This window comes from Microtus pennsylvanicus, chromosome 10 (genome assembly GCF_037038515.1).
Source record: "Microtus pennsylvanicus isolate mMicPen1 chromosome 10, mMicPen1.hap1, whole genome shotgun sequence".
In the NCBI taxonomy this organism is placed as follows: domain Eukaryota; kingdom Metazoa; phylum Chordata; class Mammalia; order Rodentia; family Cricetidae; genus Microtus; species Microtus pennsylvanicus.
In genome coordinates this window covers 80740161-80757347 of record NC_134588.1, presented here as the reverse complement: position 1 = coordinate 80757347, position 17187 = coordinate 80740161, and the positions used below count along the sequence as shown (strand labels likewise).

Genomic DNA, 17187 nt, shown 5'->3' with positions numbered 1-17187 from the left:
GCATCACAACACATACTGATAATGAAGAATTATGCTAGGTTGTTTAAACTTTTTTTCCCCTGTGACAGGTGAAATTCAGAGATACCACCTTCAAGTTTATAAGGTGATATGTGAAGACACAATGCCAACATTGGCACAGGCACCCCCAGAACCTCTCCCCTCCCCAGGCATCACCCCCATTAAAGCCTTCACAGTTCCAGCAGTGGGGTTTTGGAGCACATGCCAAATCTGATCGGATGCTTCCCTTTGGGGAGGCTTAAGTAACAACCAGAATAAACCAAACCACAAGAAAAATGCCTAAAGAGAGCTGGGTTAATAGCTTAAAAATTGATTCTGTTAGAAAAGAAATGGCATTTTAAAAACTGGCAGATGAGCCCAAGTGAACCATTACCTGCTCTTCCATTAAATTAGCCCAGAGAGGGCTCCACTCGTGTTTCCTCACGACTCAGAAATCCCTCATGCCTCGATGCTATCGATCATTTGAGACAAGGGGAACTTTTGTTTCTGCAGAAGAACTTTTTAAAGACCTGCTAGATGATGTATGGTCATTCCCAGTGGGTGGATAACTGAGAAAGTAAATACACCTCCATTTGCAGACAATGGACAACAGGTTGTCCGGAAAACCAGAAAGGTTGGAGACGAAACGTGAGTCAGAGTCACTGGGTAGCAGCTCACCAGGGCACATGGCTCCAAAGCAAGGCTTCGTCTTGGGGCACGTCTAGAAAGCGCAAGGACAGCTACACATTTCTGGAAGCTGTGTGTGGCAGCATTAGTCTGTAATCTAGCGTAGCATTCAAGTTCATAGGAGGAAAAACTGAGACCCAGAGAGGCCATTAAAGCCAAGGAGCCAGCAAAGGAACTGCCTGATTGGTCTATTCTCTCTTCTATTTCTGTGCGGGTGAATGATGTACCCCCACCCCGTCTTGTGTCCTCAGTATGCACTCTTAGCACTAGGAAACGGATTGGGTACAGCTATTCCTTGGTATTCTTGGGGATGATTCCAGAACCTCTGTCCACTGCTATCAAATTCCACAGATACTCAAGTCCCTTTTATCTCTCCTATTGCTTTAAATCATCTCTAGATGATTTTAATACTTAATATAATGCCAGCCCTGTCTACACTGGTGTATTGTATTGTCTAGAGAAAAGTCAAGTCGGGGTTGGAGCCTGCAAGATCTCAGAACAGACGCAATGCTTCAGAGTTAGTTTTTGATTCACAGGTGGTTGGCACCATCAACTTAGCATTTGGAAGCATGAGAGTTTGGTTATATACTTAATTAAAAAAAAAAGATTGTTGAGAAAAACTAAACTAAAACTATGAAAAAGGAGACAGACTTCAAAAGCCATATTTGTTCTGATTCCCATAAACCCCGGCTCTTACATTTCCCCAAGGATCACAATTACCTAGAGCTTCAGTCACACCAGTGATGAGAGAAAAGAATTCTAAGGCAACGTGGAGCTTCTGCATGTCTGCCTGTGTCAGTACGGCAACACTATGAAGCAGCACCATGCTGGGCCTTTTTACAGGAGTGCTTCTCTCTGAGACAAGGAGCAGGGATGCCCCCTGCCTGCCTGGCTGTGCCACTTCTACCATAAACAGTTACGTCAAGCCGCCCTCCTTTCTCTGCAGGCTGTGGCACCGGGTGGAAGGATAGCGACTTTGACACTGTATGGCTGCTCCAGCGTAATGTAAACATAACACAAGTCCCAAAGGCAGTTTAAGGCCCAGTGCCCACCACTGTCGTCCCTGAGGGTAAGCTTGTTGACACTCGATTGGTGGCGTGTGGAAGTGTGTCTAGCCTGGATCTCTGAGTACTATAACCCTGGATTGAGGGTCTTGGGAATTGTTACTGTTGACGTCTGAAATATTCCAAAGGCTGGTGTGTTCAAGGCTTGGTGGCCAGCTGGTTGATGGAACTGAGAGGCGACTGAGTCGGGGGAGGGGGGTCTGGCCTAGTCCATGCCTTATTGAGATGGGAGTCCTAGTTGGAGAAGGGAAGTAACTTTGGGCCTCCCCTGGAAGAGAATGACTTTCTCTGGTTGCTCATGTTTTCTCTCTGCTTCCTGGTAATCTTACGGGGAACAATCAATCCCTGCCGCATGCTACAGCCACCATGATGTTCTCCCTCGCAGACCTGAAGCAGCAGGGTCAGAACCTGTGAACTCTGAAACTGTGAGCTGTTTTCCTCAAGGGTTCTGTCACAGTGACAAAGACAGACGTTTATCAAGAGTTACCAAAGCTGCTGCACAAATGTCATCGTCCCAAGCTGCATCTCAGTTAAGCAGGTGCAGTCTTGGGCCTTAGAAATTGCATTTTGAGAACATGCCTAGAAAATTCTGGTACAAATGACCTCAAGAGCACACAGTAACATACAGAGAGAGCCAAGAACTCGTGCTACGCCGAGAAATGCTGCTTTCATCTGATTTAAGCATGTTGCTTGGAACACACTCATCTCTTTTCTCCTTCATTCATTAACTCCGGCACAACTTATTAGCAAGTACCCACCCACTGGAGACACAAAGGAATTGAATCACACCTTAAAGACGTGAGTGGTCTGAGGCTGCTCGACAGCAGTGGTGGGAAAGAACAGGCTTTTGAAAGTACAGTGAGGGGGATCTTTCACAAGCTGCATGGGAGAACAGTTCACAAGGAGGTGACCCCAAGGGTGTGTCAAGGATTGGAAAGGTGTGTGTGTGTGTGTGTGTGTGTGTGTGTGTGTGTGCGCGTGTGTTCGGAAAGGGGTGTGTGTGGGGGGGGGTAGGTAGGTAGCACTTCTGTGCAATTAGGTAAAAAGGTCAACCGTGCACATGTATGTGTGTGCATGTATGTATGTACGTACATGTGTGCATGTATGTGAGTTTATGCAAGTACAGAAATGAGTTATGGGTCAAGTCAAGGGTCGCCTTGTGTAAAAAGTATGTCACAGGGAGCTTCAGAAGGCATTAATCCGGGATGACATGGGCAGCTGTGCTTTTTACCAAGTCCTGGTGATTCAGTGAAACAGGAAGTTTGGAAACAACCAAGTTAGTACTCTTGCTAACATCCTGCAAGCAGTTTTAATTAAAGATACCAGGGAAGAGCATATGAGATGTGCTGTCGAGAGCAAAAATATCTCACTTTTGAGACTACGAAGGTCAAAATCACATTTTACAATGAGTTTGCATGAAAAAAAATCAGTTATTTAATTTGTCATGTAATCAAAGAGAATAACAAATGGCAAAAAGAAGCCAGCACTATAGGTCTGAGTCTGGATGGATCCAGAAGCTGCATGGAAGGGCATGAGATACTATCCCAGAATGGAGTGACTGAGGCCCACAATTAACATGCATTAACTCCACCACACAAACACAGACAAATGGAGATGATTGCAGGGAAATGTGCTGTGGTTCTGGGAATCACTAATCAATGATGCAAAGGCAGCACTGAGTAACAAAGTAATTACCTTCCCAGGTATCGCTTGAGGCAACGAGGGCTCAGTTGATCACACAAGGAAATGAATTCTGCTGAAGCCACCCTGGAGTTCCAGGGCTGTGCCTTGGCTTCCCTGCATCCAAAACAGACACAGACGTACAATTCCAAAGGTCTCAGCAAAGACAGACTAGGTTTCTCGAGGTTACACATGGGGCCTCTCGAACTAAGAATAAAGGCTCTCCAGACAGCAGAAGGAAGGAAGAATAAGGATTCTGAGGGTTAAACATGGACACCCTGCCATGACTTTTCCTGGAGTGTTTAGAGATTTAGAAAATGTGGGAGACCTGGTGTCTTGTGAGGACAGGGATTTATCTTCTTTATATTTGCTTGAGTGTGTTTATATTTCGAAGAACCCTGCCCCCACTCATTTCTCATGAAACTATAGTTCCATGCTTGACAAAAGCAATGGTGGACCAAGAATAATATCCCAGTGGACCAGGCATAAGACCATGAAAAGCAGAAATAAAGTCATCATGCACAAGGATAGGCCATGGCAGACTAGGGATGAAGTCACAATATACCAGTCATTAGGCCATGGTGGACTAGGGATAAGACCATAGCAGACCAGGGATGAGGTCATCATAGAACAGGGATAAGACCACCATGGACCAGTAAAAACGGATGTCCTGGAGACCAGGAACTTGACCCATGCAGCAGGACAGGGCGCATGCTTAGCATTGTGAGTCCTAGCAGTGGAGATGGGTTTGTGGTGACTTAGACACCTCTCCACCCCTCGTTAACTTGGAAAGACTATACAGGAAGTACTATCTCCAGGCTGGATGTGGGAAAGCTACTGAAGGATCGAGATGGGGACAATTTATGTCACTTGCCCAATACGGAGACTCAGAAGACATTAGAGAGAGGAGAAAAATGACATGAATCAGAAGCAAAGAGCAGGAGGTGTGGTGAAGAACTCGTAGACATAAGACTGCATGCATCTGGGTGGCGGTTGTGTGAGGAGTGGAGCCAGCCCCAGAGCCTGCACCACCAGCTCAACTCCACCCAGCTGTCCCTGGTTTAGAGTAGTCTCCTTCCTCCGATCTGTAGGTTTGCAGCCCCATGTGAGTTCCCGGGGCCTGTTTCCTCACATTCCTTCCTGCCTCAGTCTCTAGATTCCAAGACTCCCTTAGTCTTACCACCTGTCTGTCCAGACTCCAACCTAAGTAAGTTTCTTTTTCCTCAGAAAAGCTATATTTTATGGAATGCATTCAAACTTTGGGAGGCCTCTTTCCAGCGGGCCAAAGCTTCCTCGGGTCCCACCCTGACCTTTAATGCATTCTCCACTATCTTGGCAACACAAAAAGATCCGTTTGACCTCTTTTGGATGTCTACTGAGCGTGTTCTCCACAGCATGTCCCTAACACCGTTCCTTGGCTCATGAGATCATCCATCTGAACAGGCATTCCTGCTTCATAGAGCGCTTGACATTTACTTTTTCCTATCCTCGGAGCCATGACAGAGGTCCTAGGGGCTTTAGGAGTATGAGAACAAACTGATAGCCAGGCCACTACAAGGGCAGCAATAGCAATCACTATGGCTGAGAGTGTTTGGTTGGAATTATCACCCCAGCTTCCAAACACGCCTTTATACAAAAAGTCTGGATTGTTTGCCTGGGGGCTTCACCTCAGCTCCTGGAATAAGACCACTCCCACCACTGGGGGGCTACTTAAACTGCCCCCCGGAGAGCGAACAAGTGTTCTCTCCTTCTCTCTCTCTTTCCCTCTCGATGCCTTCCCAGTGCCACCTGGGAGCATTGCATTAAACATGGGCTTCTTGTCTGATTCGGTCTGATTGGAGTTTTTTGCGTCGGTGGAGAGGCTCGGCTTAAGGAGAACCTAACAGAGCTCCACTTGAGGTCTCAGCACAGGGAGTCTCGGGCTGAGGCATGCAGCACCTCCTGCAGCTTTGCCCCAAGCTAACAGACAAGGAGTAAAAAACTCCATTTTGAAGACAAAGAAAATGAAGTTCTGGGAAGTTCCGTTAAGGATCAAAGGGGCTGAGCTTGGTGGTGGTGAAAGTGGAGAGGTGAGGCTGGGACGCAGAGGGCTCTATACACAGCCTTGAGTGTACTGTCCACCCAGGGCTCCGGCACTGACCTGCTTCTCCAGTGACCTGGGTGGGCGTGGAGGGAGGGACACTAAGCCCTTCCCTGCTTCTACTGAGACTAGAAGCATCAAGAACAAATTATTCAACACAAACCCAAGAAAGACCAGTATGAGCGACACTTGCAAAATCCCACTACCCAGCCAGGAGGAAAATCCTCTGGTACAAAAGTCTGCTTCCGGTTCCAGGTTGCTGGTACTGTATTCCCTCTCCCCTACCGCCTTGCCCTGCAGGCACAGGGACGGGGACACTAACTAGGCACTGGCAGTTTCAGCCCCCCCCCCAACTCCTTTCTACCCCTGCTGGGATTCAAACACTCTTATTTGCACATCCTGGGGACCCCTGCTGCTGCAGCCCCCAGCACTGCCACGGCTTCCTGCTGTGTAACAAGGAAACTAAAGAAGACTGAAGCTTAAGTAAGACCCCAGGAAGGCTGAAGTCCCTGCTGTTTGCCTTGCCTTCTCTGTGTGGGAAATGCAGCCTCCTGTGTGTTTTAGATCCTTGTCTATCCAAATGAGACCCCAAGAAAAAAGCTGTCACTGGGTGGTGGATAAGGAGAAAGCCATACAATCTGCAAAAACAAGGCTCTCAGACACAGGGAACGTGATAAGGACTTCTGTTGGCTGCAGGAGAATGGAACTGGAACTCTTCTGAGCTAAATCTATAAACCTCGGAGCTTGCCTACAGTCGTGCCCACAAAGTGTTGACTGTCACCATTACCCTGCTGGTTTTGGAAGAATAACACCCAGGTGTCTAGAGAGGTTTTCCCAGAAGCCAAGGATGGAGCTCAGGTGAGTCATGAGTCCTGGGGATACCCCATGCAGTAGGTTACAACCCAAAACATCTCCAGGGATGCCAGGCTGCTTATCCCACACAAGGTAGGCTAGCCAGCTGCTCTGAGGGGGTCTGGCTTCTGGAGATCTTTCTGGACCATCTGGTGAGGCCAAGGCGAGCCCTGGTTCCAGCAACAGAAGAGTCCAGTAGAGAGTAGCAACAGAAGAGAAGACAGAGACTGGATAAGGAGAAGCAGAGCAATTCACCAGTAAGAAAGATTTGATATAAACTAACTGCTTGCTGGCTGGAAAGATGTAATAGGGGACCACAAGGCAAGGATGCAGGTCCTTTCCAGAAAGCTGAGGATGTCTAAGCAGACAGTCATCAAACCTCAGCCATACAGAGGCATGGACCAAAGTCTGCCAGCAACTGAATGATGCTGGAAAGAATGCATTTCCAAAGCCCCCAGGATGCAGTCCTTGTCAGCATCCCTATCCTGCGGGGCTCTACCAGAACCAGAGGGTCCCACAGTGCTGGATTCTTACTAAGTTCATGGCCATTTGTTAGCAGTGGAAAACTAATACAAAGCATCACAGGACTGAGCATCTTTCATGTTTATTTTGTTTGTTTTATTTTTATTTATTTATTTTTATTTTTATTTTTGTTTTGGAGACAGTGTTTTTCTTTGTCGCCTGGTTGTCCTGGAACTCTTTCTATAGATCAGGCTGGCCTCTTTTAATTTTTATTATATATTATTTTATAATATAGTACTATTATATTATACCTTTTATTTTTCAAGTGCTGGTGTTAGGAGTCTGTGTTGCCACATCTAGCTACAAGGTTCTCCTCTTACCAAAACATTGAGAAGAATCTATATTGAGATGGCATGAAGTCAGCTTCCCTTTCTCTTGAGGAAAACAGAAAGAAGTGGTGCTTGCTTCCCATCCCATGTGCTCCTTTTACCCCTAGGGTCTCCCCCATCTCACCATAAACACTGTAGCGTGTACCAGCATTCCTGGTGTCCCCTTCTCCCCCCACACACTGTAGTGTGTACCAGCATTCCTGGTGTCCCCTTCTCCCCCCACACACTGTAGTGTGTACCAGCATTCCTGGTGTCCCCTTCTCCCCCCACACACTGTAGTGTGTACCAGCATTCCTGGTGTCCCCTTCTCCCCCCACACACTGTAGTGTGTACCAGCATTCCTGGTGTACCCCTTCTCCCCACACACACTGTAGTGTGTGCTTGTGTTCCTGGTGTCCCCTTCTCCCCACACACACTGTAGCGTGTACCAGTATTCCTGGTGTCCCCCATCTCACCACACACACTGTAGCGTGTACCAGTATTCCTGGTGTCCCCCGTCTCCCCACACACTAAGAAGTGTGCTCCAGTCCCTGAAATCTGCGCATTCCTGTCCTTGGCTCTCTGGATTGTCATCTGAAACTCAGCCCACTCACTCATCAGACCCCAGTTAGATCCACCCTCACCAACTCAGGGGCAGCCTGGCCCTCAGTCTCAGACATTCATCTCCTTAAAATACTTACCCACTTTTCTGGGTTCACCCTGCCCCCTCATATTTGTCTGGGGCTTCTCCTTTGCCTACATGCCATGGAAGAACCTGCTATCTGCTCAAGACCTGAAGCCCACAGCATTTTGCAAAGGGAAGAGATTAGTGTTTATTGAGCACCTCCCATGTGGTCAATCCTCATTAGTCTCTTCTGCTACCCTGTCTAAGCCTGCCAGAGATGCAGGAAGAGGATGCCAAGGTCCACAGGAAAGATGAGAAAGCAGGGCCACAAAGGTGGTCAGAGGAGACTTGAACTCAGATCTGATTTGTTCTAACATGTGTGGTTCATCTTCCATTCTGTTTTCAGGCTTGAGTAAAAGGACCCTTTCCTGGGACCTTAACTTTATTGTGTTTCCCATCACTCTTCGGTATGTTTTGGATGAGTATCCACCAAAGGTTCCATATCAAGGTTTGGTTCCTAGGGTCACAATACTATATATATATTTAAGAGGAAAGGCCCAGTGAGAGGGACTTATGTTCCTGCGACTGTGCTTTGAAAGAGCATTACGGGATGCTAGCCTTTGTGTGCCCCACCCCCCGTCTCACTCCTCCCTCTCTTCCTCTCTCTAGATGTGATCAGTCCACCATGCTACAGACTTTAATAAAGTTCTAAACCAATGGGGATGCTCAGTCTTGGACCTGAACGCTAGAACTCTAGGCCTAAACAACTATTTATCTTCATAAGTAGCCTTTCTTAATTATCGCTTTGTAGCAATCTGAAGTTAATATATATTCCTGTGGCCATGCCAGGGACATGTACAATAACTTGGGATCCCCAAACACTATCCACCAGAACCCCAATTTTTTTGCCATCCAGCTCTGGCCTGTCTCCAAGATTTGTGTATACTTCCCCTCCATACAATCCTATGGAAGATGCACAATACCACACACCACTCACCCCTAAGCGTGAGTGATGTCACAGAGTTGCCATGGTATAGAGGCAACTTAGACATTCTGGTGGGCATGTCAAAATATAGTGTCCCTTCAGGGTAGCCAGATTTTAATGCAAGACCCAGGAACAGCTACAAGGTCAAGGGAAGCATTTAGAAGACGTTTCATACACCAGTTTGTTAGCTTGAATCTCATCTTGTGGATGTTTTAACATAGGGCATATAGGACGTCAGGGAAATTAGGAGCCTGCTCCCTCTGCTCATTGTTCATGTAGTTGGCAGGTGTGGAAGTTATTGGAGATTCCCTGCACCCATAATGACACCCCAGACTGTCCTGTCAGACAGTCTTCATGGATTACCTTTGCTTGGCCCACATATTACCTTTTCTCCATCAAGAAGCTCTTGTAAAATGATTTGTCTTTCCTTGCATAATTCCAAGAAATCTTCTGAGTTCAGACTTTCATGCAAAGCAGGAAAGAAGGTCAGTTGTGTGCAGTCCACCCCCACCTCATCCGGCCTGCTCTCAGCTTCCTCCAGTGTCAGCTCATCTGCAGTAGCATAAAAGGGACACATTGTTGTAGTGCGAGCTACACGATGTCACAAAGCAGAACACGCAGCACAAGACTTTGCCACTGAGAACTGGGAAGCTCTGAGGCAGAAGTGGCCAGCATGCCCTTACACTGTTTCTGAGAAGGAATACAGCTGCCTGACCCCGTGTTACAGTCCACACTCCTGCAAGCTGCACCCAGTGTGGGTGTGCCCAGTCCTGGCTACTCTACAGCTTTCAAATGATGCAAGGCAACATTTTGGAATTTACCCTCACTGATTAATGAAATATATCTCTTTAGATCTAGGATTTGCTCCTTCTGAGTCTGTTTGTTCTCCTTTCTAAAAGAATGCAATTGATATGTCTAAACTCTAGAAACCCTGGCTTCTTATTTAAAGGAGATGGGAAAGTTATACTGCACTGATAAATGAAGAATAGCATGCTTGTGTGTCCTGGGGTGTGAAGAGTGTCAGTTTCCATCCAGTAAGTGCTCTGGACTGGACACTGCAATGGCATCTGTCTATATAGTCCTATCTCAGCTACAATATCCCACCCTCAGATTGTGAATGAAAAATCTGAATAAGGCTTGGGTCTTTGCCCAAGATCATATGGCTACTGAGTTAGAGGGGATGGGAAGCAGGTCTCCTGGGTACAATGTAAGGTCTGCCCCCATATGTTTAGCCCACTATTCGCAAAGTGACTGAACAGCTTTTGGTATCTTTTCTGTATATATGTGCATATGTGATTTTTAACATAAGAATAATGTTGTACTTACAAAATTGCATTCTAGATTATGTCATAAGTATTTTCCCAATTGATTTTTAAAGTTTTTTCAATAATTTAAATGGTATTGAAGTATTATACTGTGTGGCTATTTCATAATCAACGAATACCTTTCCTGTTCTTTAGAAACATGATGGCTTCCGTGTCTGTACCACCAGGAATATTCCGTTTTGTTGTCATTCCTAGTCTAGATTTGTCTGGCAAGAGACAGGACATCTGGATCTAAGTTAAAGAGACCACAGCATGGATGTCTGAGCTGGGGAGACCACAGCATGGATGTCTGAGCTGGGGAGACCACAGCATGGATGTCCTCATCTTCCTTTCTCCTCATTTGTTCTGAGTGTGTTCCTGTCTGGAGTAGACATGTTGGTCATGACTGCAAAGCTATGAGCCATGTTCTTTGTGACAAAGTTCAGCTCTTTGACCACCTCCCCACCTGGGAATCTCACATGAGGAAGGATCAAAGTACCCGCTGTTCCCAGATTCAGTCCCACAGGCTCTGCCCACTGCACAGAGCATACTTATGTAGGGACAGGCATCTGAGAAGGTCCTTACTATTTTTTATAAGAGGTTTGAATTAGGGCCTGTGCTGGCAATATTAAGGAGGCTCAGGGTTGTGGAGAGCCATAGATTCTTCATCTAACAAAGGGATGAAGCAATCCAAGGTTATATCTATGGAAGTCCAGCACACACTTCCCAGACCTTAGCCCCTAACTCGGAGAGGTGGATGATGCTGTGATTTGGAGCTAGGAGTTTAGAGTATAGAGGAAAGAAGCCAATGGGCACATTGTCATCGCAAGTCCCAGTCCACAGTAGAATGCAAAGTCAACCTGGGATCAGTCTGAGTTTGTGTTACTACATACTGGCAGGCAGCAACCTCAACAGCAACCCTGCTACTCAGGCAGCAGAGGAGCCAGGCTTAGTAGTGCAGAGATGCTGCCACAGGGCAAGGAGCAACCACTGGCTACCCCCTAAGATCCAAGGAACTCGCATGCTGGGAGCATACACCTCAGAAATAGTCATAAGTGAAAACACAGAATTGAAATTCTCTCTCTCTCTCTCTCTCTCTCTCTCTCTCTCTCTCTCTCTCTCTCTCTCTTTCTCACATGTGTGTGCATATCCTAGATTTTAAGCAAGTCAGAAATGACTCCACACATTGTCTTTAAGCCTAAGGTATATAGAGACTGCCATGTAGGTCATGATATAGAAGAATTTAATGTGAAAGTATTAAACATATATACGATCTATTTTCTTCTAAGACATCTTATTATTCATCTACATATTTTGAGCACATACTAAACATGTATTTAAATTGTGTTAGGGTGCTTTTAAACTCTACTCAATAAAACAAATTGATGAGGTACTCAAAGTTACTATTTTAAGCTTACTAAAAACTCTCTCACTCCCAGAGGCCTGGGTCTGGAATAAGTCCCCTTTGTTCTGACACACAGTACTGACAAGCTGTGTGCAAACTGCTCTGGTTTCTCAGTATTTTCTCTCCCCAAACCCACACATGTAGTAATAGCTTTAGTGAGGTGTTAAAGGAAATCAGCAATAGGTTTTTGATTATTGAAGAGAAAAACTTATTATATAACTATTGAAGAGAAAAAGATAAATTTATAAACTTGATACCTTGGTTTTCAGCATTTGTCTGAGAAAGAGCATCTTTTCTGTCTTGGCTCTCCTGAAATAGGACCAAAGAGAAGAGAAAATAAACTCACAGACATTGTTTGTGCCCCTTTCCTTTTCCATAAAGTTACAGACCGGCGTGAACTTGTGTTTTCTTCATGCTAGTCTAGACTAAGGTACAAAAGGAAGAATGTACTAAATCTTAAGGGATCATGTAAAATGCCTGCACTCATTGTCGGAGTCAGAGCAGAGACTGCAGTTAAGTAGCATTTTCAGTAGTTTTCATGAGGTGCCAGGGGAGATTCAACAGCATGCCGATGTCTGCATGTGGGTCACCCTGCACAGGTACCGTGACCAGGTTACAGAGCACTCTCACCTGCACAGCCAACAAGACACCTTTTCTCCTGCCTCCACATCCTAAACAAACGTTCTGAGGGGAAAAATGCTACCTGCCTCTAGTCATTTAGTCATAACTAAAACTACAAGGTCTCCTGAATAAATTATCATATATTTATAAAATAATTTTCTCATACGTTTTCTGGAGGGCGGGCTTAGGATGGATAAAGATGCTGGAGACTTCAAAATCAAACTAGCTCCATATCTTGAAAAGGAAGAGAGAGAAAATACCCAGCATCCCAGTGTTTGGGGATGAGGACAAGAAAAATCATTGCTACTTTTTTAAAAAAAAATCTGCTATAAAATAAAGCCAAATGATTTCTCTTCCTTAAAATGCAAAATGTGTATCTGATGCTCTAGCTATGTAAGCTTCAGGAAAGTCAACTCCCAGGCACCGCCTGGTTCCTCCGCTTGGAATCCAATACAGCCTGGGTGCTGTGTGGACTAAGTGGGTCACTGGTTTGAGCTTGCAGAACTGCTGTGTTTGAGAGATTTTTCCACTGTAAAATTTATTACAGGATTTTTTTTTTGGTGTGTGTGTGTGTGTGTGTGTGTGTGTGTGTGTGTGTAATAACTAATTCCCAGAAGGGCAGATACCCAGTGTTCAATGAGAAAAGATTCATGTGAGCAGACAGTGGCCATTGCCGAGCAGAATTCCCCTGAATTTCTGTGGGTTGCATTGCGGAATGGATTAGGGCTTAAGGAGAATGACAACTCATTCAGGCTCGGAGGAGGTGAGTGCTCCTCTTTCCCCTCCTAAATGGCTTTAAGTATAAACTTGAGGACTCTTTTGAAATTATCTAGGTACATTCTGTCATCTTGGTTAACAAAACAAAATAATCACACACACAAAAAAAAACAAAGAACAAGACAGGAAGGCCACACAGCCTTCCCACCATACCCAGTACCTACCGTGCACCCTCCATGGTTCAGAGCCTCCCAGGAAAACAAGCGTCTGATGCGTTTCCTCATCCGAGCTGGTCCTTCCCTCCTGTCCAGTTCCCACTGGGAGCAGGGTGTGGATTTTGTCATTTGGCCCCACAATCCCAGCTCCCCAAAGAGCTGTTCCTGAATCCTGGCCCAGGCCATGGCTGCCTTGATGCTGCCACTTTTCCGTCTCTGGGAAGCAGAGATATAACACCACGCTTAGATACATTCCCCTTGCAGGCTGCCCCAAAGCTCCTGAAGTGGTTATTGGAGAAAAATGGCCCTCTAGGTAGCCCTCAGGATTATACAACATCCTCTCTGGAGCCAAGATCAGGACAGGGAGAAGGAAATGATTTCTCAGCTTCGAGACCATTTAGAATCAGGTGGGGAAGGAAAAAACTGCAGCCTTTGGCTTCCCGAGCCACTAGCCTGTTGCTGGGATTGTACAGGCAGCAGCAGGAGCTGAGGACGTGGGGTTTTTCCATGGCCCCTGACTTCTGAAACAAAGCCTGTTCCTCAGGGAGACCCAGACGGGTGGCAGGGTGGGAACCAGCAGTCCTGGGATGACTGATGGTTTGAGAGAGCCAGTCTCATCTCTGGAATCCAGAATCCACAGTGACTAAATGATAAAAGGCTCAGCCTGCATGGTGTGTGAGGACCTTTACATCCTAATGTCATATGATTCTTGAATATGGAAGAGTCCTAGAATAGTCAAAGAAGGGAAACCTGGAGTGAGTGTACATGCAAATGACATGGCCTTCAGGAAATCCTCCGTTTGAGTCTTTTTAAAGGCACACCGACACCCCACACTGTTTTTGTAGGTCACATTCAGTTCATGCCACACCAGCAAAGAAACACTTTGGTCTAGTTTGAATTGCAGGGCTAACTTCATATGAACTTTTATAGTATTCAAATATTTGATGGCATTTGTCCTAAATATTAATTTTTCAGAAAATGGACAGGCAAATATAGTAATGGAAGCAACAGATGTTTTAAAACTTAACATATATATAAAGGGAATGTGCACATGAATTAGGTCAAGTTTGCAGCACTCTCTGAAGCCTACCCAGGCAGAGAAAGCAGGTTTGGCTCTTCTATCTCTGTGGGGCATTTTCCCCTGGATAGTGACAGCCCTGCAGACATGTGACTTGGCATTGAACGAACTGGAAAACGATCTTGTTTCAGGATGAGGCTCAGTGCGCAGAGTGAGTTCACCCCAGGCTCGATCGTTTACCCATGTGCTCTTGGGCTTCAAACTCACCAGCAATTTCACACGTGGGCATTTGTGTGGATGTGTGAGAGAGGAATAATGAATGAGAGACAGAAAGAAAAGAGCGAGAGAGAGAAAGAGGGAGGGACGGAGGGAGGAAGAGAAAAAGGATAGAGAGAGATTCAAGAGAGGAGGGAGAGGGAAAGAGGGATGGAGGAGGGGGTAGGAAAGAGAATGAAGATGGTGGCCATCTGGATCCAGTTCTGCGTGAAACCCACCTTCCTCCTGAGTTTTCTTTATCATTTCATCAGTTGCATAAGCCAGGTAGGGTTGATGCCCCGACCCCTGCTCCTGAAGAAGCTGTGCAAAGACTTAGAGACAGAGCCCGAGAGAGGAATGAACCAGCCCATTGGTCCCCAAGGAGCCCGGAAGAGAGCACATGGCTCACATGTGAAGGAAGAGCATCTGGGGTGACAGGCTTCCTGTCAAGAGTTTAAGGCAGCAAAGGCAGGCTGCGGCACATCTGTGCATCATGGCAAGGCCCTGGCGTGGGAACAGCATGGCCAGGCACAGAACAGAAAGACGCAGAGTGACAGACATCTGTAGAGAAGACAATAGGCAGAGCTTGGACAAGGCAGAGGAACAAGTGAGCAAGTCAGAATGGAGCGATGCTGGCAGAACTGCTGTTGGCAGAGACATTCAGGGAAGCGTTTGTCAGATATGACAATGTTGGGGAGGACCTCCAGAGCACTGAGTGGAGGAACCAGGGATGCTCTGGGCTCTCTCCATCTCTGTGGACCTCTGAGTGGCAAAGTGAAAGTTGAGGACTTCTTTAGTGGCTTGTTATTGGCAGCTCTGCGGTGGGGCTGCTGGCGGGGCTACTGGCTTCACTGCCACTTCCATGGGAGAGGGTCTCCCGGGGTTCACTTAGCACAGTGATTCTCAACCATCCTAATGCTGCAACCCTTTAATACAGCTCCACAAAATTATTTTAGTTGTTACTTCATAACTGTAATTTTGCTACTGTTATGAATCAGAATGTAAGTATCTGATATGCAGGACACCTAATATGTGACCCCAAGGAGGTTGAAACCCATAGGTTGAGAACCATGGAGTTAGTGGAAACTGACCCGGAGTAACCATGAGATTTCAAAATGCCAACTTCTGTCAGCGTTTGAGCTTGTCCCCGGAGCGATGGCTCCTGCTTTTAATCCCAACACTGTGGAAGTACAGATAGGCGGATCTCTGTGAGATTAACGTGGTCTACTGTGATCTATATAGGCAGTCCCAGGCCAGGCAGGGCTACATAGCAAAACTTGGTCTCAAAACAGACTAGACTTTGAGCTTGACTTCTGTGGATGTGATGAGTATTGAGTAAGTGTGCCGGCCCTCAGAAAAGTGGGGTGAGTGCTCCAGCCCCATTATCTCCAGCAGACATGATCACATCTGTATTCCTCTAAATATCGAAACATTTTAAATATTTAAAGACTTGGAAATGTAAAATACCTTAAAAATGCTGATTTTTCTTTAAAAAGATTAACCAGCAGTAAATCACACAAATTTTTTAAGTACTTCTGAACCCCTAGTCAGGTCCCACTTATGAAAACAAGCCAAGCTGGCGCTTCAGAAGACTGGTGCCCCCTTCTTGGCTGGCACTTCTGTTGGAGTCCTAGTCCTACCAATAGGACTTCTGACTTTGCAGAGTCAGCAGGAACTTAGAAAGCCCAGACTGTGGCTCTCTCCTCGGCAGAAATTAGTGGACCAGATTTTCACAACAAAAATAGAAGGCTCTTGGTGAGATGCTGATTGTATATACCCTCTGCCGCAAAATGGCCTAAGTGTGAGGTGGATTTCCCTAAAAGAGAATGCAACCTGAACTCATCTCTCTTCCCTTTTGGTGGCAACTGACTATGTTGGCAGCGTTGCTCACTCTGGACAAAATCAATGAGTCCTTTCGGAGGATGAACTGATGTCCAAGGGTCTGGTCCCACAGCCACATACAGTACGCAAACAGGCCGGGAGGTCAGGGCTCTTCTGACTCCCAGCCCCAGGCTTCCTGTGTCAGCCTTTGGGGGTCTTCCCTCCAACGCCTGCACGATACGTACTAATGCTTTCTTACACCCATTGTGCCCTCACTGTGGAACATTCCAATGTGAGCCTGGTCACCCTGTCCTGGAGATTCTCCTTCACCCTTGGCCTCGCACTAAGCTCGAAACGCCTTCAAGGCAGAGTGCCGGCTTTACAAATGCTGGGTTTTCACTACAGAGCACAGGCTTCGGCCCAGACACATTTCTCTATAAAGAAGAGATTGATGAGTTTTGATACTGAGTGCCATGTTGTAGAATGGGTGCCCATTTAAAAGGTTCTGTTTTTGATATCAATCAAAACCCAACGTCTTAGCAATTGCATAGTCCTGTGTGAAATATCTTTTGTCTATTGTCTACCAAACACAGGCTGAGGACATAATCCTTGTTCCTGCCTTCTTTATGGTTAGAAAGATATTTATGGCAGGGAAGGGGTTAACATGGCTAGAGTGCTTTGCCTAGACTATACAGAAGTCACACCTGTGTGGGTGTTTCAGATGTCAAAACTCATCCTTATTGCTGGCAGCTCTCTACATTTAAAAGCAAAACCTTAATGTGCCTAGAACCATCTGTGGTTTAGTCCCAGCTTCATCTTTACTCTGTGACTCCCAGCCTAGGCCCTTCCAACCAGTTCTTCCAGTAAATCAGTAACATCCAGCTCCCTCCTCCCTCGGGATCCTTACACACATTTCCTAAAATTTCCTAAAATATTTCAGCCCATGCCATCCTCTGAAGGTCTCAGTTTAAATGCTCCCTTCATCAGACAAGGCATCTAAGTTGCCCAAATTAGATTCTTCCCTTCGCTAA

At 46.1% G+C, this 17187-nt stretch overlaps 1 protein-coding gene across 4 annotated transcripts in view; it reads right to left on the bottom strand.

The window, feature by feature from the left end:
• Wdfy4 (WDFY family member 4) overlaps positions 1-17187 on the bottom strand; it is a 228178-nt gene that overhangs the window by 73520 nt on the left and 137471 nt on the right. For all 4 annotated transcript variants that reach the window (XM_075988751.1, XM_075988750.1, XM_075988752.1 and 1 more), the window contains 3 exons: positions 13072-13278; positions 11767-11818; positions 9186-9352 (listed from right to left, as the gene is read on the bottom strand). In XM_075988751.1, coding sequence (XP_075844866.1) covers positions 9186-9352; positions 11767-11818; positions 13072-13278 — 426 coding nt within the window. The remainder of the gene's footprint in view (positions 1-9185; positions 9353-11766; positions 11819-13071; positions 13279-17187) is intronic.